This window comes from Neovison vison, chromosome 13, assembly GCF_020171115.1.
Source record: "Neovison vison isolate M4711 chromosome 13, ASM_NN_V1, whole genome shotgun sequence".
Taxonomy (NCBI): domain Eukaryota; kingdom Metazoa; phylum Chordata; class Mammalia; order Carnivora; family Mustelidae; genus Neogale; species Neogale vison.
This window is the reverse complement of record NC_058103.1, coordinates 85,375,663-85,394,393: the sequence shown is the minus strand read 5'-3', so window position 1 is coordinate 85,394,393 and position 18,731 is coordinate 85,375,663. Positions and strand designations below refer to the sequence as shown.

The 18,731-nt window shown below is 51.1% G+C and overlaps 1 protein-coding gene across 1 annotated transcript in view; it reads right to left on the bottom strand.

The window, feature by feature from the left end:
• The window catches only part of PLA2G4E (phospholipase A2 group IVE), a 35,740-nt gene extending 17,395 nt beyond the window's left edge, over nucleotides 1–18,345 (bottom strand). Inside the window, exons 1-6 of the mRNA XM_044231103.1 lie at nucleotides 18,248–18,345; nucleotides 12,728–12,800; nucleotides 6,235–6,371; nucleotides 4,111–4,242; nucleotides 3,269–3,309; nucleotides 794–836 (exon numbers count right to left, since the gene is read on the bottom strand). Of these exons, the coding sequence (XP_044087038.1) occupies nucleotides 794–836; nucleotides 3,269–3,309; nucleotides 4,111–4,242; nucleotides 6,235–6,371; nucleotides 12,728–12,800; nucleotides 18,248–18,343 (522 nt within the window). The 5' untranslated portion in view covers nucleotides 18,344–18,345. The remainder of the gene's footprint in view (nucleotides 1–793; nucleotides 837–3,268; nucleotides 3,310–4,110; nucleotides 4,243–6,234; nucleotides 6,372–12,727; nucleotides 12,801–18,247) is intronic.
• Between the last annotated feature and the right edge of the window lie 386 nt (nucleotides 18,346–18,731).

The following is an 18,731-nucleotide window of genomic DNA, read 5'->3' as shown; positions in this document are numbered from 1 at the left end:
TCTCTCTCTCTGCCTGCCTCTCTGCCTACTTGTGATCTCTCTCTCTGTGTTAAATAAATAACAAAAGAAAAAAAGAAAAAAAATCTTTAAAAAAATCTTAAAAAAAAAAAAAAAAGAAAATGAAGCTGTCTTCAAAAATCTAGGCTATATGGTTTCTTATATACCAGGAGTCATGTTCTCAGCTACACATCAGGGATGGAAGCTGCGGGATTGGTCCAAAATAAAAAGAGGGAACATTCCTCTTTTGGGGCTTTGGAATGAGAACTCCCAACAGAATAGTCTTCTAAAAGTCAGATTCTTTTACCACAGTCTCCCAAAGACTGATTTCGGGGGTAGGGGGAGATCTCCTCGAATCCTGAGGCTTGAGATGCATTTATTTAGCTGAAATGTCTGTACCAGAGCTGAATTATGACAATCTTAAAACACCGAATTTGTACTTGTAGAGGAATTGGAGCTGGGGTTGGGGGGCGGGGGGGGGGGGGATGGGACAGAGGCTGAATCTGGGAGGAGGCTGCTTCCATGGAGATGCTTTTACTGGGGAGGTTCCCAAGAGAAGGGGTCATCCTTGTGGGATATAGAATGGATGTTCCAGCCCCTGCCTCCCCAGATGCAGGGGCCCCGCCCCCACCCCACCCGCCCAAGTCCCCGTTGGCCTGCTTCAGTTAGTCTGACTCCTGGAAGGCTCTGGGACAAGGGCTTGGGTGGGCTGTGTTCTCTCCCATGGTTCTGTTCCTCTGGGAGCAGCAGCCATGTGTGGCCTCTGGAGCTACAGGAACCTGGAAGGACAAATTACCACCAGCACGCCGTTGGTGATGAGGATCTCCGGTGGAGAGGGACTGGAAAACAAAATGAGAACTTCTGGTCAGTTATATCATTCTTGCCTGATTTCTCAAGAGGCGTTAAAGAACCTAAATAGGGGCAATAATGAGATAGCAGAGTCTCCTTGATCCTTATAAAAAATCACGGCTCAAGAAATCTTAGATCACAGAGTGCCTGAGTGGCTCAGTTGGTTAAGCATCTATCTGCCTTTGGCTTAGGTCATGATCTCGGGGTCATGGGACTGAGCCCTGCATGAAGGCTTCCTGCTCGGCGGGGGGTCTGCTTCTCCCTCTCCCTCTGCCCCACCCCACTGCTGGCTTGTCCTCTCTCTCTCAAGTGAATAAATACAGTATTAAAAAAAATAATAAAGCAACCTTATATCTGTGGATTGTCAAAGCGAAAGTGGCATACATTTTAAATAGAATATGAAAAAAGATAAATGTATAGGTTGGAAGAAGAGTTCCTTTTTAAAAATTTTTATTCCTTTTTTAAAAGATTTTATCTATTTGATAGACAGAGAGAGAGTACAAGCAGGGGGAGTGGCAGGGAGAGGGAGAAGAAGGTTCCCACTGAGCAGAGAGCCTGATCTGGGGCTCAAACCTAGGACCCTGGGTTAATGACCTGAGCTGAAGTCACTTAACTAACTGAGCCACCCAGGAGCCTCCTGACTTTTTCTTTTTTTTAAAGAGATAACTATTCTAGGGACGCCTGGGTGGCTCAGTGGGTTAAGCCTCTGCCTTCAGCTCCGGTCATGGTCCTGGGATCGAGCCCCGCATCAGGTTCTCTGCTCAGTGGGGAGCCTGCTTCCCTTTCTCTCTCTCTCTCTCTCTCTGCTTATCTCTGTCTATAAAATGAATAAATAAAAACTTTATTTTTAAAAAAAAAGAGAGAGAGAGATAACTATTCTTTATGCCCAGCCAGATACCCAACTGTGCTTTCTGCACAACTTTAAGGAGCTATGAAGATAAAGAGGTAGCTGGAAAAGGCTGACCCTGCCACCTGCAGCTGGTGGAAAGATTTCTGGTGGCAGAAACAACCCATTCCCCTTTCTGTGCTGTATTTAATTCATGCTTTTAACAAACAGTTCTGATCTAGCCGGAGAGGGGCCTGGTGCATACGAAATGACTTCATATTATAAAGTCAAGAATGTAAGACTTCAAGGTTACAACTAGCCTATGGGAGTCTACAGTCTCCCTTTGCCAAAATCAGGCCCAAGATGACTGTGTCTCCAGATCAACTCTTCCTACCAATTTCGACGTGTTTCATTTTGCGAGCTACAAGGAATTTCCCCCCAAGTCTTGTTGAATCAAGGACTAGAGGAGAGAGTCCTGATGTTCTTCAATGGGACACAAAGTTGATTTTAACTTGTTAATCAGCGGTTGGTAGGAAATGAGGCACCCTAAGGAGTTCTACATGCCCCTAGGTAGAAGACTCTCTCAGAATGGAGTTTGACAAGCTTTCTTGTTCTAGCTCCTGCCTCTCACCCTCCCCCTTTTCCTGGGGCTGATCCTGAGTCCAGGGGCTCAGCCCTATGGGGACCACAGAGAGGAGTCAGCTGCCCAGTCACAAGACACACTAGTATCCTGGGCAGGCTCTCACCCCTTCTCTCTTTGTCCTCTTCTCTTTCCTATCTTTCAGCTCTGGGGCCCAGTCCTACTCCAGTGTCCAGCATAGTGAAATCTCCAGGACTTCGGGTCATTTTCCTAGTTGAAACTGACAGGAAATAATCCCACATGTTGGGCCTGAGTATCTCCTTGATGTGACTCTAGAGCTGGCTGCAGAGGGGACAGGCTGTTTCAGACCAGGGTTTGGGGGAGGTTTTGTTTTTGGGTTTTTGGCTTTCTTGTTTTTGTTTTTTTTTTTTTAGATTTTACTTATTTGAGAGCGAGAGCGAGAGAGAAAGGATTGAGAGAGCACATGAACAGTGGGGAGGGGCTGAAGGAGAGGGAGAAACAGACTCCCTGCCGAGCTCATGGAGCTCCATCCCAGGACTCCAAGATCATGACCTGAGTCGAAGGCAGACACATAACCAACTGAGCCACCCAGGCAACCCTGGGACAGTTTGTTTTAACAGTTCAGGGTCAAGGAGGAAACCCCCTGGTCCTGACCTCTTTCTCAGCGTGGCCTCTCCAAGGCCCCATCACTATGGGGCAGAAATTCTTCCCAAAGGCCACTCTCAGGAATGCAAGGGGCTGAAGCAGGCAATTTGGCCAGAGTTCTAGATCTCCGAAGCAAAACTGATGTTAGTGGAACAGGGTGATCAGGGCGGGGCCCAGGCACCTGTAGTATTTAGAAGCTCACAAGTGACTCTGAGGCACAGTGTGGGGTGCCAGAGGTGAGAATGGGAGAGGGAGGTTAGCCAAAGAGCAGACCAGGCTCTGAAATGCCTGCTCAGAGCCACTGGGGGGTTAGGACCATGGTGGGGTCCTGGAGGATGGGGTCTACTCACCTCTCCTCCAGCAGGAACTCAACCTCCAGCTCTTCCATGCCCTGGCAGGGGGATAAAGGGAAGGCAGCTGTGACTGGGGCTGCCCCTGTCTGTCCCCAGACTGCCCCTTTAGCTTCTACCCCCAGTTTGCCATTGCTCTCCTGCCTTCCCAAGGGGCTCAGCATCTGGGGCAAGGGAGAGCTGAGACTCAACCACCAAAGGACAGAGTCCCCTTCCCTCATCTGTTCCTTCACACCTCTTGTTGTGTAACTTCAGGAAGTTGTGACTCCATGGACCTTAATTTCCCTGCCAGAATGGAAGCCGGGCAAGAGCAGAGAGACTTGTCCTCTGTCGTGTCCCCAGGGCCTGGAACAGTGTCCGGACCATAGTAGGAAGTCAAGGATTTGTTGAATGATTGAATTGATTAACATCTTGGTCTTGTCCAGCTCTGACTCTCTCTGATTTGCAGATCTACCCTTCTTTACCCTAATCTGCCCTCCGTCCCCTGGGCTATCTCAGCTGAAGGACTCTTAGGGGAGAAAAGGGAACCAACACTTACTCCATCTCCATTTTGTAGCATGAACAGTGCTAGGGGCCTTAATTAGGTTTTTCCTTTTCAGGGTCACAACAACCCTGCGAGGTATGCATCACCATTGCCATTGGACAGATGAGGAAAAAGAGCGCAGAAGAATTAAATCCATCCTGCCAGGCCACACAGCTAGTAAGCCTAGCACTGGGACTGAGCCAGCAATACTGTCGTTTTCTGACTTGACAACATGGAGAGAAGCCCGAAGAGCAGCACCAGACATAAGCAGCTCTTCCTTATGAGGCAGGACGCTGAGGGCCTGGACACCGGCACCCACCTCTGGGTTGAGTGGAAACTTCACGTGGGTTTTCTTTCGGAAGCAGAGTTTGGTAAGGTCATAGAGGATTGTCAAGAGATGGTCGTCTGGTGTCAGTGTGTCTTCATCACAGACGCTCAGCTCTAGCACGTTCTAGGGGAGAAATGAGGGTGCAAGTCTGGTTACTGTGTTTGCATGGACCCATTTTCCTAGCAAGGAGGTGGGTCTCAGGGATGTGGAACAGCACAGAGGTCTCGGCTCAAGCATGACAGACATTTGTAGAATGATGAACTCGGCAGGAGGGGGGAGATCATGTCTAAACTCTCCTTTCTAACTTTCTGAAGACTTCCTGACCCTCAGCTCTGATTGTCCTGGAGAACTGTGCTCTTTTGCAAGGTTGACAAGGACCTGTGAAGTGTGGGGGATATCATTTCACCTGGGGGAATGATGGAAGGGCAGAAAAGCAGGACCCTTGCCAAGTCATAGACTGTGTTCAGCACTGGGGCCCCAGAGCTGAAGACAGCCCATTACATGCTAGAAAAACCAATCCAGGGAAGTTAACACCTTAATGCTCCAGGGGGGTGATGTGGCAGATTACAGGGATTCTCATACTTGGTTGGCTTAGGGTGAGGTGTTTGAACTCTATCCCTCCATCCATCAGCCCCTAAAGAGGTCTCATGGGCGGTCCCAAAGTTGAGCACCTACCCTGACATCTGGCTGAATGATAAGGTCAGCAGTTTTGGGTGACTTGGATTAGCTTTGAGTTCTCTTGTTTCAAGGAACCTGGAAGATGCAGGTTGGGGCTGGGTTTGACTCTTTGGTTTTTATCAGGTGGACATAAGGTGGTCTGGGGGTTCCTTACTGAATGAGACCTGTTGACCTTGTAATTACTAGAAAAACAGACATGTCCCAGAACCAATCCCATTGATTCATATGAGCAGCCCCACAGATCTTTAGACAAAGGAAGTAAAAATTCTGGTTTCAAGATGGCAGACTGAGCCCATGCCAAAATCCCCCTACCTCACCAAAATCACAAATATAAGAGATATTTTTATAGTAACAAATATAAAGCCCTTTAAAAAAAAAAAGTTTTAATTATTTATCTTTAGAGAAAGAGAGAGAGCTCAGGGGGCAGCAGAAGGAGAGGGAGAGAGAGTCCCAAGCAGACCCTGTGCTGAGCGTGGAGCCTGACATGGAGTCCAGTCCTATGACCCAGAGATCATGACCCACGTTGTTATCAAGAGTCAGACACTTAACCAACTGTGCCACCAGGCACCCCCAAAGCACTTCTTGAAAGGAAAAAAAGGACTTATCATGAACCAGAAATAAAGCATCACCCTAAAATATGGAAGCAGTAAGCCGGAGATATCAAGCCTCAAGTGCCCCAAGACTAGTGTTGATACCCCTATGATGAGGACCAAATTTGTTTTAGGAGCATTCTGCTGAGGGAGAACCTGGATGGCTCAGTCAGTTAAGTGTCTGACTCTTAATCTTGGCCCAGCTTGATCTCATGGTCATGAGTTTCAGCCCCACATTAGGCCAAAAAACAAAAACAAAAACAAAAAACCCCTCCCCCCAAAACACATACTGCTCAGTAAGCTCTAAGGAGAATTCTCCAGTAGGAGAACTGCCATATATCTGAGAAAGGCCAACACCATGAAACAGCCCAACAAATGAAAGAATAGACATTCAAGGAATTAGAAATAATAAAGCCTTCTAAAAAGGAGTTAAGATAGGGAAAGCCCTCCGGCTAGAATTAGACTGGCCTCAGACCTAGTGAATAGAATGGCCTTCCCCCTCCCCGTATTCTCCTACTTGGACCGTGTTTGGCAAGCACGCTCGGTTTTGCAGCAGGAACCACAAATTCTAGCAACAATTAGGTAGAAGGACAAGAGAGAAAGGAAAGAAGGTAGAAGGATAAGTAGACTCAGAGGGACAAACATGAAGCAGGCCTCATGAAGGAGTGGTGAGTGGGAAGATGGGTCACTGGGAAGAGAAGTAGGTGGGAAGAAAGACAAATAGACATAAGAGGGACACATAAGCAAGTCATGGAAGGGAATAGAAATGGAAGAAGGACAAGCAGTCATGGAAGGGAATAGAAATGTAGGCAAGGCTGATAGACACAGGGCATCCTCTGAGTCTCACCTTCACTTGGCTCTGGATCTGGAAGCTGAAGGTTTCATTCCACTCTGGGTTTGGGCAGTTGGAGATGGTCCTAGTCCTCAACCTCTCACGAGAAGCAGTGGGCAGCCAGAGGCTCACAAAGCAGTCTGTCTGGCTCACTGTCCAAGGAAGACAAGGGTTGGAGGGAAGGGTGGGGAACCAACCCAGGTCCAGAGAGGAGAATATAGAGTCAGAAGGAAACTTCAGGCAAGTTACTTCCAGCACAAGCCCTCATCTCCCCTCCTCACTCATGGGTGACTCTTCAGAGACCTTTGTCCTAGAACCCCCAAGAAGGTCACAGCCTATAGGCTAGAAAACTCACAGAGGGGGATTCAGGTCCCACTGATCACTCTCATGGACACAGATGACTTCTGGCTCTTTTTTTTTTTTTAAGATTTTATATATTTATTTGACAGAGCAAGACCACAAAGTAGGCAGAGAGGCAGGCAGAGAGAGAGAGAGAGAGAGAGAAGGAGGCTCTCTGCTGAGCAGAGAACCCAATGTGGGGCTCAATCCCAGGACCCAGAGATCATGACCTGAGCTGAAGTCAGAGGCTTAACCCACTGAGCTATCCAGGTGTCCTGGTTCTGGCTCTTTTCAGAAGCATCCCAGCTCTCTGAGCAATCACCTGCTAGGTTAGGACAAAGTCTGCCTATAGAATTTCTCCTCTGCCAATGGAAGATCTAGAGGATGAGACCCCACAGAGTCCAGTTTAACTCTTGCCTTAGCCCAAGGTACCAAGGAAACCAAAGAAGGGCTCTGCTCTTCCTCAGGGCTGCTGAGAACAGGGGGTCAGAGTCTGCTGTGCGTCTGCTCAGAGGGCCAGAATGGGGAAGGGCTTGGGTGGAATAAGAGTTTAAGAGAATCTAGAAGCAGGGGCCACCATTTACATGAGACTAGTGTCTTGACTGCATCCAGCCAGGTTCTTCATACCTATACTAGTCTCCCAACACAAGGCAAGTGACTCAAGAAACCCTCACATCTGAGGCCATTTACTTTTTTTTTTTTTCCTCATTTGAATTGAATGACCCAAGAGTGATTTTGCTAGATGTGCTCTGGGGAAGGGGCAAAGGTTTTGTACTTAAAAGTCCCTCCCAAAATAGATGAAGGCCTCTCAGGTCCTCTGGCTGGAGCAGCAGAAGGCATGGGGTGAAAAAAAATAACAGGTAGCCTGGCTCACTCCATTCTACCTGGGAGGAGGGAGGAAGAGGGGATGTGATTGCCCTAGTCCCTCTCCTGGCAATGTGCTGGGGTAAGTCCCAGGGTATACACCAGATATGTAGAAAATGGCAAAAGTCAACACAGTCTCCGGTGTCAGAGAATCCTCTCGATGGTGGAGCTGGTGTGAAGATATGAGTTTTGTTCTAGTAGGATTGACCAAAACTAGTTCATAGTTATTAGTAGTAATGTCCTATAAGAGTAAAACCCAAGATGTCCCCCTGGACTGGCTAGTTTTACTTTGTCACCCCACTGAGAACATTACAGAGTTAAGAACCATGCTTTGCATCATAAGCATCCCTAGCTTCTGATTTCATCTCCGATATCTGATTAATCTTTGAGGGCTTTACATTCAGTGAATTGGAAAACATGGCTCTCCTCCCACTCGATAAAGGTAGGATGACACTGCATTTTAGAGTTCATAATTGCTTAATCCAGACACAAAGAATGACCAAACCCAGAGGAATCTAAAGAAAATGATGACCTCATCATCTCCACCCATCCCCTCCATGCCCAACCTGCTCCTCCTCGCCATCAATTCAGGTGGCCAGGCCAGACCTCAAGTGCCATCCTTGGCTCTTCCGTGATGTCACTTTACTCTGTTGACCTCTCCAGCCCACCCACACCTCACTTGTGCCACCACTGCCTTGATGCAGGCCACCGTCGCCTCTGTGACCACTTCCCAACTGGGCGTTCTGGCTCCTGTCTTGCCCTATTCTCATATTTTCTCTCAGAAGAAACCAGAAGGATCTTTTTAGAGCTGACTGTGTTATTCCCAGTTTAAAATTTTTCAGTGGCTCCCATATGCCCTCAGGAGGGAGTCCCCACCACTCAACATGAATACTTCTCCCATTTCCCCAGCCTCAGCCCTCCTCCTTCTATCCTCCCTACCACCCAGCCCCTGCTCTGCCACCAAACACACACGTAGGCGCATGCACATACAGCGCTTGCACTCACCCCCTAGACTTCGGACAAACCCAGTCACTTGTGGGTCTCAGGAGTGCCATGCTGCTGTCTTGCCATTCCTTCTGTCTAGAACACCGTTCTCTTCCATTTTCGCCTCACCCTTCCCTTGGCTAGCCCCTTCAGGTTTCAGAAGGAACCACCGCTGGAAGGCTTCCCTGAGTCCCCACATCTTGGCCAGGTGCCCCTCCCCGCTCCTAGCCTAGAGTCTCTGCTCTTCTCTTGGCAGGGCACTAGCTACACTCCACCACAGTGCATGTCAGAGCACCTGTCTCCACTGCACTCTGGATGCCAGGAGGGCCTGGAGACCATGTGTCAGCACTTACTAAACATTTGTTGGATAAATGAACTGAATGGAAAAGCCTAACTTCCTACTTGAGGGCACTGCATCAAATTCTGGGCTGTCACCACAGATACAGCTAAGCAACTTGGATCTCTGACTCGTCTGCCTATAGGGAGACTCCTCAAGGATCTCCTGGGACCCCTCTGTTGGCTTTTTCTGGACACCCGCCAGAATGTCTCAGCCTGAGACATTCTCCTCAGGTCTGCCTCCTGTATAGAGGAAGGAGCCTGCAGGCTGTGACCCCGCCAACTCGATACCCATTTACTTAGCATGATTTCATCAACCCTGTAGAGGTCCCTTTGCCTCTAAAATCCCTTTCCTATTTTCAGTCCATGCCTAAAATTCTCCCATTAAGCCCATTAAATAAAATCTCATTATTTTTGGCCTAAGGCTTAAATCGCTAGGTAAGATACAAATACTCCTGGAAGAGACAGGATCGCTCAGACACCCACACTTCCAGCATTGATTGGTTTTTCAGTTCTTTCTAAGAGAACTGGTGCCACCACTCTCCAAAAGGTTGGGAAGGAGAGCGCAGCCAAAGGAGGGGGAAATCCTGGGAGGAGAGAGGTGACTTGATACAGCAAGGCTGGTAGGGGCCTGGAGGATATTCTGACTGGAAGGAGAGTGACCAGCATGCTGGCAATGAAGAATGGTTAAGCAATGCTGACCCAGTTCTGGGGATTTCAGAGACTGCAGGGGATTTCCTAGGCATTGATGGTTCTAATCCTTGTTCCTCTTAAGTGATAGAGGGCTTGGTCATTTGAATGACTTGCCTCCTTTCCCGGAATGTGGGTGGCAAAGAATGACTCAGTGAGATCTACAGATGCTGAGAACACTATCTTCCTAATACCTCTGGAGACACCTGCCTTGCATCCCTTAGGGTACTGGTTTGAGTTTTAACCTGATTTTCCCAAGAGGAATAAAAGCTCTTGGCCGCCAGGAGGTTTCCAGGTCTACTCCATCCAGTCCTGGCCCGGGAATGGGTGGATGCCTGAGTCCCGTCCCTTTCAGGCTACTTGAAATCTTGGGAAACTCAGACACACACTAGAGGACTGAACCAGAGTGGAACGCATTTTTGATCCAAGGTAGAAGAGAACAGTTTGGGGCAAGAGTAATCTAGGACCCAGAAGACATCAGGATAGTTGCCAGCCACATCAGGCAAGGTGGCAGCAGAGTCCAGCCTACGTCCTCTATGGGGTCTACACATAACATGCCCCAGGCTGACACCCCCAGACACCATGTATGCCTCTCGCCCTGTTCCTCAGGGGAAATGAGAACAACATAAACAACAAGGGGAACCTGGAAACCTCCCAAAGTCAGCCTGTGTGCCAGAGGGGCTTGTGGGGAAAGGGAAGAAGAGGGCGGTGGGTCAGACTTCAGCCCATCTGTTGGCTGCCTGTTGCCCCATCCTCTCACCTCTGGGATATGCAGGGGATGGGTGTGGCAGGAGAAGACAGAATAAAGAAGCTTGGACCAAGGAAAGGTCTACACTCACAGGTGCAGGCATGCCATGAGAGTGTGCAGCCCGGATGACCCGCAGGGTTGGGACAGACACACCTCAGGAGTGGAGACAGGTGAGGGCAGCTGTGGGCGTGTGCAAGTTGCGGGTATCCTGGGGGCGCAGGGAATGGGTGAGCGTTGCCCAGGGGTGAGTGAAGTATCCGAATGACCCACCATGGCATGGGCAAGGAAGGCAGAAGAGGTGGCCAGGCCCTGCCCAGGGAACACTTCTCCTCAGATCACTCACCGGTGGCCTGGGATGCCCCGAGAAACCCGAGAAGTCCCTGGCAAAGCCAGGCCCAAACTGGACACTGGCCAGCATGGGCTCTGGATACTTGTCCTCCAGGGGGCCCGGCTAGAGTCCTTCCCCACCCCTTGGCTTTCCCTCAGCCCCAGGGCCCTCCCTCCTCTGCCCTATACACTCATGCCTGCACTGTGGCAACAGCATCTCACCAAGTTCATCAGCCTCTCCCCACCTGTGCTCCAGCACAGCCTGCCACTCGCCTCAGGAAATCACACAATCCCTTCCTCAGGAACCCGTCAGGAACCCAGCTACCCTGTCCCTTGGATCCCTGTTCCTCCTCTGCCTGGCCCCAGCCTCTGTTTCCTGCTTGTCCTGTCGTCCCCCCACCACGCCCCCCAAGGACCAGACCTGGGATCAAACACTACTTCCACCTCTAGGCAATTATCAGCCCTCACCTACCCAGTGGGCATCAGCACTACCCTCAGGTCGTTCAGAGGAGCAAGCTGCCCCCCACAGGTGCTCCCAGATGCCCAGCGGCTTCTCTCCCTCCCTCAAGATGGCCTCTTCTCCACATCAGGCTCCCAGGACCTGCGGATGCTCACACTATGCCCCTCTCAGATCCCAGGCCCTCAGAGTGGCCTTCCTTAGCTACTCTTGGCTTTCGGTGTCCTCCCCCAGTTCATTTTTTTTTTTTAATTTCATTTATTTATCTATTTATTTATTTATTTGAGAGAGAGAGAGAGAGAGAAAGCATGAGCAGGAGGTGGAACAGAGAGGGAGGCAAAGGGAGGGAAAGAATCTCCAGCAGACTCCCTGCTGAGCGCATAGCTGGACCCTGACCCTGACACCCTGACCCTGACACCCTGACCCTGATGAGGCTTGGCTCTCACAACCAGGGGAGCATGACCTGAGCCCAAAGCAGGAGTCAGAGGCTTAACCGTTTCACTGACTGAGCCACACAGGCGCCCCCAGTTCTAAATTCTATAGTGACAAGGTTAGAATGCCATCTCCTGTTACTGGTCTATAATCGCTTCGGGTATCAATGTCTCCCTTGTTAAAATGTACACTTGGGGGGCGCCTGGGCGGCTCAGTTGGTGAAGCCACTGCCTTTGGCTCAGGTCGTGATCCCAGAGTCCAGGGATCGAGTCCTGCGTTGGGCTCCCAGCTCTGCAGGGAATCTGCTTCTCCCTCACCTTCTCCCTTCTCATGTGCTCTCTTTCTCTCAAATAAATAAATAAATAAAAATAATATCTAAAAAAAATGTATACTTGGTATCATAGCTCTCTGCCTTCTCTGCCCACCACCCCCTCGCCACCCCAGGACCTCTCTAGCCTAAATCTCAGGGTGAGGGCAGTACTAATATTATGAGCTCTGGGGAGCCCTGGTGGCCCTTGGGCCATTCCTGTGTGGTCACCAGTGAGGGGGGACACGCCCTCAGCCATGGGGCCTTGACACAGAGCTTTCTCCTCCTTGAGGGCCAAGCTTCTCTCTGGATGGGGCAACTTGAGGGTGGCATAGGAAGGGGATCTGGGTTCTCCTGATTTCTCGAATTCCCAAAGATAAGCATCAGAAGAGCATCCTGACCTCACCCAGATGCCTTCATTTCTCACTGAAGCCAGAGACTTCCCAGGACCTCCATAACCTGGGAATGCAGTGGGGTTTGGGACGAGGGCAAAGTGACGTCTGTGAGAAAACACTGCACAACCAGCCCTGGTGAATCAAACTGCCTAGTCCATGGGGCTACGCTGCCGAGCTGGTGCTGCGCAGCTTCTGCCATGAACTCCAGAACCCAGTATAGGAGCCATACACCAAGAAGGGGCCCCAGGACTAGGCTGACAGATGGGCCTCTCCCTCTCCTTCACCTCTACTGGCCCACCAACTCATTCAGAAGCAAGGAGTACCCAGTGTAGGAGAGAAGCTGCTGCCCCTGGAAATGGGTGCTAGGGGAGTGGGGAGGAGAGAGCAAGGTGAACGGGGCTCTCAGACCCAGGCAGACTGTAGGGGCTGATCGTGCCAAGGCTATAGGTGCGAGGAGGGACCTGGAAAAATGATATAAACCCCAAAGTCTGAAATACAACCTGAGTATAGCAGACACACCCACACCCACCCACACCCACACTCCCACACCCCCACACCTTGCACATCTCCGATGTGTCTCCAGCCAGGTCCCACAAGCAGAGGAGGCAAAGACAGGGCAGGATACTCACCCCTATCAGCCTGTCGGACATTTCTCATCCGGATGACCTTCACAGTCAGCATGTGGCATGGAGACAGCCCGCCCTGTGGATGGAGAGGATAGCGGGCTCAGTCTTCAGGTGACAACGCTGACAGAGAGAGCAGCTCAAGCCGGCCACAGGCTCCCACTGCTCAGACTCAAGAAGCCTCTCCTGCCAATGTGCATTTCTGGGCTCCGGAGGATATCACTGGCCCCCAAGGCCACTGAGGTGAGAGGCTTTCTCCTACCCCCACTATGAGCCAGCACATCTTGCAAGGAGACCTCTTCAGGCCTGTTCTGTTCATGCTTTTCCTGGTTGAATCACAGGATTTGAAGACCCTTCCCTGAGAGTTTTACCCAGGCTTAGAGGAGTCTGTTTACCATTCACTCCTAGCCTGCACCCATGGCAGATGCCCTGGGACCCCTCCCACTGACCAAATGACCATATTTACAGAGGCCTTTGAACTAGAACCTTTTACACTCCACACAGTTCACGCTATGCTGTCAAAATCTCATTATGCCTTTTTAAGAGGATGCAATTCTCTATTTAAAATATTATTGGGGTTTTGGGAAAAACATAAAAGTATGAAGAAAAAGAAAAGTCTCCAGCATCCCACCACTCAGACGATCACTATAATCACTTTCTTGTTTTTTGGGGGTTTTTTGAAGGTTATAATTAGGGGCACCTGGGTGACTCAGTTGTTAAGCGTCTGCCTTTGGCTTGGGTCATGATCCCAGGGTCTTGGGATCGAGCCCCGCATCAGGTTCCCTGCTCAGCAGGGAGTCTGCTTTTCCCTCTCTCTCTATCCCTCCCCTCTGCTTGTGCATGCACTTTCTCTCTCTCTCTTGCTCTCTTTCTCTCAAGTAAATAAATAAAATCTTTTAAAAAGTAAATAAATGTTATAATTATTTTGATTTTCAACTCAGACTGTACACAGATCATTTATGTGCTTTGGGTATCATCAAAGGTAATAATACTATAAGACCTAGCTAGCATCTACTGAACACTTACTATTTGCCAGACACTTTTCTTACATATTTAAATCTTCATAAGACCTTTATGACAGAGGTTTTGCTATCTTTTTAAATTGATATATCATTGACATGACATTGTATTCATTTTAAGTGTACAATGTAATGATTTGATATACACAGACACTGCAGTAAGATTACCATAAGGAGTTAACACCCAACACCATACAGGGTGACAATGAGCTTTTTTTCATCAAAATGGTGACAGTTCTCATTTTGATGTCTGTTTTTCCAGCCTCTTCCAGAGCTCCATTCTAAGCAGCAACAACAGAACGATACCCGGGGGTGGGGCTGCTCCATAGACCCTGAGATAGAATTAGAGCCTCTTCCTCCTCAATCCCCATCAGCTGCCTCAGAATCAGAGCAGAAGCCAAACTGATAGTTATAAATAGTCTTCATAGTTTATAGTTATAAATAGGTCTGAGTCCCTTAGTGTGAGGCTGGCTCTGAAATAGCCAACCTCACGAAGGTGTGTGAGGCTATCTTCAGAGTCTGTAACACGATCTCACAGGATTCTCCTTGGAGCTGTGTGACTCAGCCAAAGGCCACGCACACCGCTTCTCCCCCCTTCCCCGCCACCCTCCCCCAGGGCTGGAAATAGGGCTGGGTCTTTGGCCAGGCCCATTCTAAGCAGGGTGGGCTCCTCATTTCTCACTCCCCCTTCCCGAGGAGTGGGTGTCCTGGTCTAATCTGGTGAGGAAGCGAGAGTCAGGTTTCACCTGTGAGAGCATCTGTGGCAAAGCCTGTTCCCACTGGCCTACTTTCTCAGAGGGCAACAAGAGTTCAAATGGACCGCCGAAGGCCTCAGCCCAGGCCAGAGTCAGTCCTCAGGGACATTTCATAGCATTGAAGGGCTTCTGCCTCCCGGAGGGGCTGGACTGCACCCCCCTGCCGCCCCATGTGTCTTCTTTGGAAGGGTATGAGCACTCACGGCTTCCGCTAGGACCTCACTCCAGGTCCCCCCTGCCTTCCAGGAAAAGTCCAGGGAGGCTGCCCACCTCTTCCCACTCTACCTCAGCAGCACCAACTGCCTCAGCGGCAACCTGTCAAGCATCCACCATGTGCTAAGCGTGGTGTGTATAATCTCTACATTCCATCTTGCTCAGTCCTCACAACACCCCCACGGAGCAGTTATTATTAGCCTCACTTTACAGATGGCGAATCTGAGTCTGAGTCCTTGGATGTTGGGCCCTAAGCTAGAATCGGAGGAGCACTAGTTTGAATTCAATTTTAATTCTTCAGCCTGAGCGTGTAACCACAACCATGGTATCCCCTTACTTGGAACCAAGCATTAACATTAAACACAAAGACAGGTGCCACTTGCCCCCCACCCCCTCCTCCTTCATCTTTTCCTCTTAGAAACTATTTCCCTGACAGATTCTTCTTTTCATTGGGAATTCCCCCAAGACTCTAAAATAACCCCCAAACTCTAATAGTTCTTCTACTTGCAACGCTTTCACGAGCTATATTTCTGCCACTATATTCCACCATCTCACTCTTTTTTAAAGAGCCAGCACACACAAGAGCCTAAGGGTTCTTGAAGGAGCAGGCTCCTCTGTGGTCTACCTGGAGTCTCAGATCACAGCTTCTAGCTCAGGAATCTGCAGGAGAGACCCAGTTCCAAAGCGCTCCTCAAAGGACTCTGTCATCTCTCCAGCAAGGAGACAGAACCTGGCAGGGGTGTCGAGAGAGAGCCCAGAGCAGTCATGCTGGGAGGAAGGAGGTGGGAACATAGGATTCGAGTCTGGGGCCCAGATGAGTGCAACACCCAGGTCTGTGAAAAATGACCATCTTGGATAAAAATGAATGTACCTGTTTTGCTCTTGCTATAACCAGCTCAACGGAAGGAGTGCTGGAGAGAAGCAAAACTTCATGGCCCCAGAGGTAACTGATACATGGTAGAAAGATCCAGTGGAACAAAGTACCAGTGTCTGTGGCTGTACAGATGGGAACCAGAAACCGGGGACATTACAGATCCCAAGTTTACGGGTGGCTTACAGTGTGGTAAGGGTAAACACTTAAGGACTTGAACAAGCCTGACCCTAGGACAGGATGCCTTGGCTGGTTATCAGGGTGAAAATAAAATTACTGAACAGCAGCCGTGGCTGGGCACCATGCCAGCTGGGCTGCCGCCTGGAGCTGGGATGGACATTGATGGGGGCCTTGCAGGGTCCTGGGTAAGGATCAGGGAGCACCCAGGGGAGCTGGAGCTCAAGGCAGGAACTATGGGGCAAACAGTAAAGAAATGTATTCAGCGCATTAATAACCAGTAAGTACAGCTGTGCAGGGACGGTGGGCCTGTATGAGCGGTTTCGTGGAAGTCATGTGGAAGAAAGGGCTCTACTGTTCAGGCGGCTCTGGCTCCGCCCCCCTTCCTGACCTTGACTCCTGGGGTGGAGCTTGCAGGACCCTACTTCCCCTTGAGACCTACTCAGAAGAGGGGGATCTTGCCTTCTCTTGTGGACAAGATGTGACTCTTTGACTCTAAGGACTGGCTATTAGGCAATTCAACAGATGCCCCTCCACCCCACCCCGCCCACCCCCAACTTCATAGATAAGACCTTGGTGCGGGTCACGGAGCACAACTCTCTGTCCTCCTCCAGCGCGCCCGGCCCTGAGCCCGCCCCAGGGGGCACCACATTTGTTCTCATGTAGCACCCCAGCCACGCTCCAAGGAAGGTGCTCTTATCCCTACTTTGTGGAGAAGACTGGGTCTACAGATACTGCTTCTCACGCCTGCACCCAGCGCCGAAGCCGCAGGGCCAGGACTTGGGGCGCAGATCTTCCTGACCGCAGGGTAGCCTGCGTTCCATCCGCCTGGGGGCTGGCTCTCACGGAGGATTAACCAAACCCGCTAAAAGCTTGCTCCTGGTCATGCCCTGGACTGCTTAATAGCAGAGGCAGGAGTAAGCCCTCAGCGGCCAATTCAGGGCTCTCCCTGCACCCCAGGTTTGGCTGTCACCACAAATCGGTCAGAAGAATTATCACCAACGGGCTCCCACATCGGGAGTGGGGAGAGGGGAAGGGGGTCTGACACGTGGGGTTTCAGAAGTGGTGGGTGTGATACCCATCTCCCGGGGCCAGGCGAACCCTAACCAAACCAGCCCACAAGGTCTGGGGTGCAGGAGAGGGCAGACGGCTCCGAGGCGCCTGTGGGAACTCCCTCACCAAGGCTTCTGGGGCAGGCCTGGCCGGTGAGGCCACCTCCTCCTCCCCCCGGGGAGCTGGGTGTATCCATCCCACCGGTTCCTTGCAACACCTGTGTCGGAGCTCCCAGCAGCCCGGCAGTGGCTTCCAGGATGTGTGAGCCCTCCCTAAAAGGACACCTTTGGGATGAGGACTTCATAGGACCTCAGGACATGACCCAGCTAGTGTGAGCACCATCCCAGACCAGGAGGAGCTACCATGGCTGTTCTCCTTTTTTATCACACAGGGGAGGTGAGGGGTCAGGGCAAGAAGTCCAGCTCTGAGTCATGGAGCCTTGGGGACCTGAGAGGGACAGGCACACTTCTCAGCTGCTCTACACCCCCCTTCAAGGTGCTCTGTCCCATCTGTGGAAGCTCTCCCCTCACCCAGCCCAGGTTTGGAGGCTCCACCAGACTAGGGAGGCAGGAACAAGTGCTTACCAGAGGCTCTCCAGCCCCCTGAGAGCTGTGGGGAAATGTGGGGACACCCCAGAAGGTAACACCTATCCTGGCCAGGACAGCAGAGCACCGGGCACCATGAAACTTGGAGCTCCCCTCCTTGGGCTATTGGGAATCTGAGCAGAGTCTCCACCTTCTACCCCTAAAGGGCAAGATATTTTGGGGGTCTCACTCATCTCATTGATTCAGTGTGGGCTAGGGGAGGGGCCTATAGAGGAGAACAAGGAAGAAGATGCTGCTGCCAGGTCTGACCATGTCGTGCCAATGGCAAACTGGAAGCTTGCGGTAAATGGGAAAGCAGAGGCAGAGCTGGTCTGGAGCGCTGGCAACCTGACCCTTGAACCCAGGGTCTCCCTAGGAGGCTAAGGGGAGTCTGACGGACCCAGGAGTCTTGACCACAGATCCAGCTGGGCTTCTCAGCCCATGTGGCAGGTTGGCAATGCCACTGATCCTTCTGAGACACCACACCACACACTCACACAGCATGGCAGTTTAGAATGTCCACAGGGTCAATGCTGGCTCACCGCTAGGACAGGCTAGCATGAATCCACCCCTGGCAGTACTGAGCACCATCTACCTGGGTGCTGGCCTGGCCCCAGAAGGCCCTGAGCCACACCACCACACCTGGTCGAATCTGTGGGCACCCTTAGCTGGGCCATCCACCCAGGAGCCCCATCTGGGCCAGACCACATCCCCAGGTGCCAGGTCAGGGCAGCCCAAGCCCAGATGCTCCGTGTCTCTGGAGTCTACAATACGTCTACAATACTCACGGCCCTCCCGGTGCCTGCCTCCTGCGCTCAGCTTCCAGCCCCACCTACCCAGTGCGGCTCCCTCACCTCTGAGGCCCGGGGGGCTGAAGGCTTGCCATCTTCCGCTTGGCATAGGTCTGGTAGGTAGTGCGAGAGCCAGGCGGGCATCTGTCTGTGCAGCATCGTGGCGGCTCTCCAGCTGGGTGGCAAGATTGGGAATTTATATTCTGACTCAGAGCTCCACCCTCCGGATACCTCTCTGCTGGGATTGCATGGGGAGGGGTTATGGTGGGTAGGCGGATGGGGGGGGTGGGGGGGCCTCGACCTCTTGGTATCAAGGGGCCCTGAGGCCTTCAGATCTTGGAAAGGCAGGAAGCAGCAGGGGGCTCCAACCCTTGAGGTCAGCAGGCTGCTGCCCCCAGAAACTCAGAACCACCTGGTGGTCCAAGGGAACGGGTGGCAAGAAGGGCATGCTGGACCCTCACAACCTTAGGATTAGCTCAGCCATGATTTGGGATAAGTCCTCTCTCTTCAGCTCATCAAGGTCATGCCCTTCTGGGCATCTAGGGAG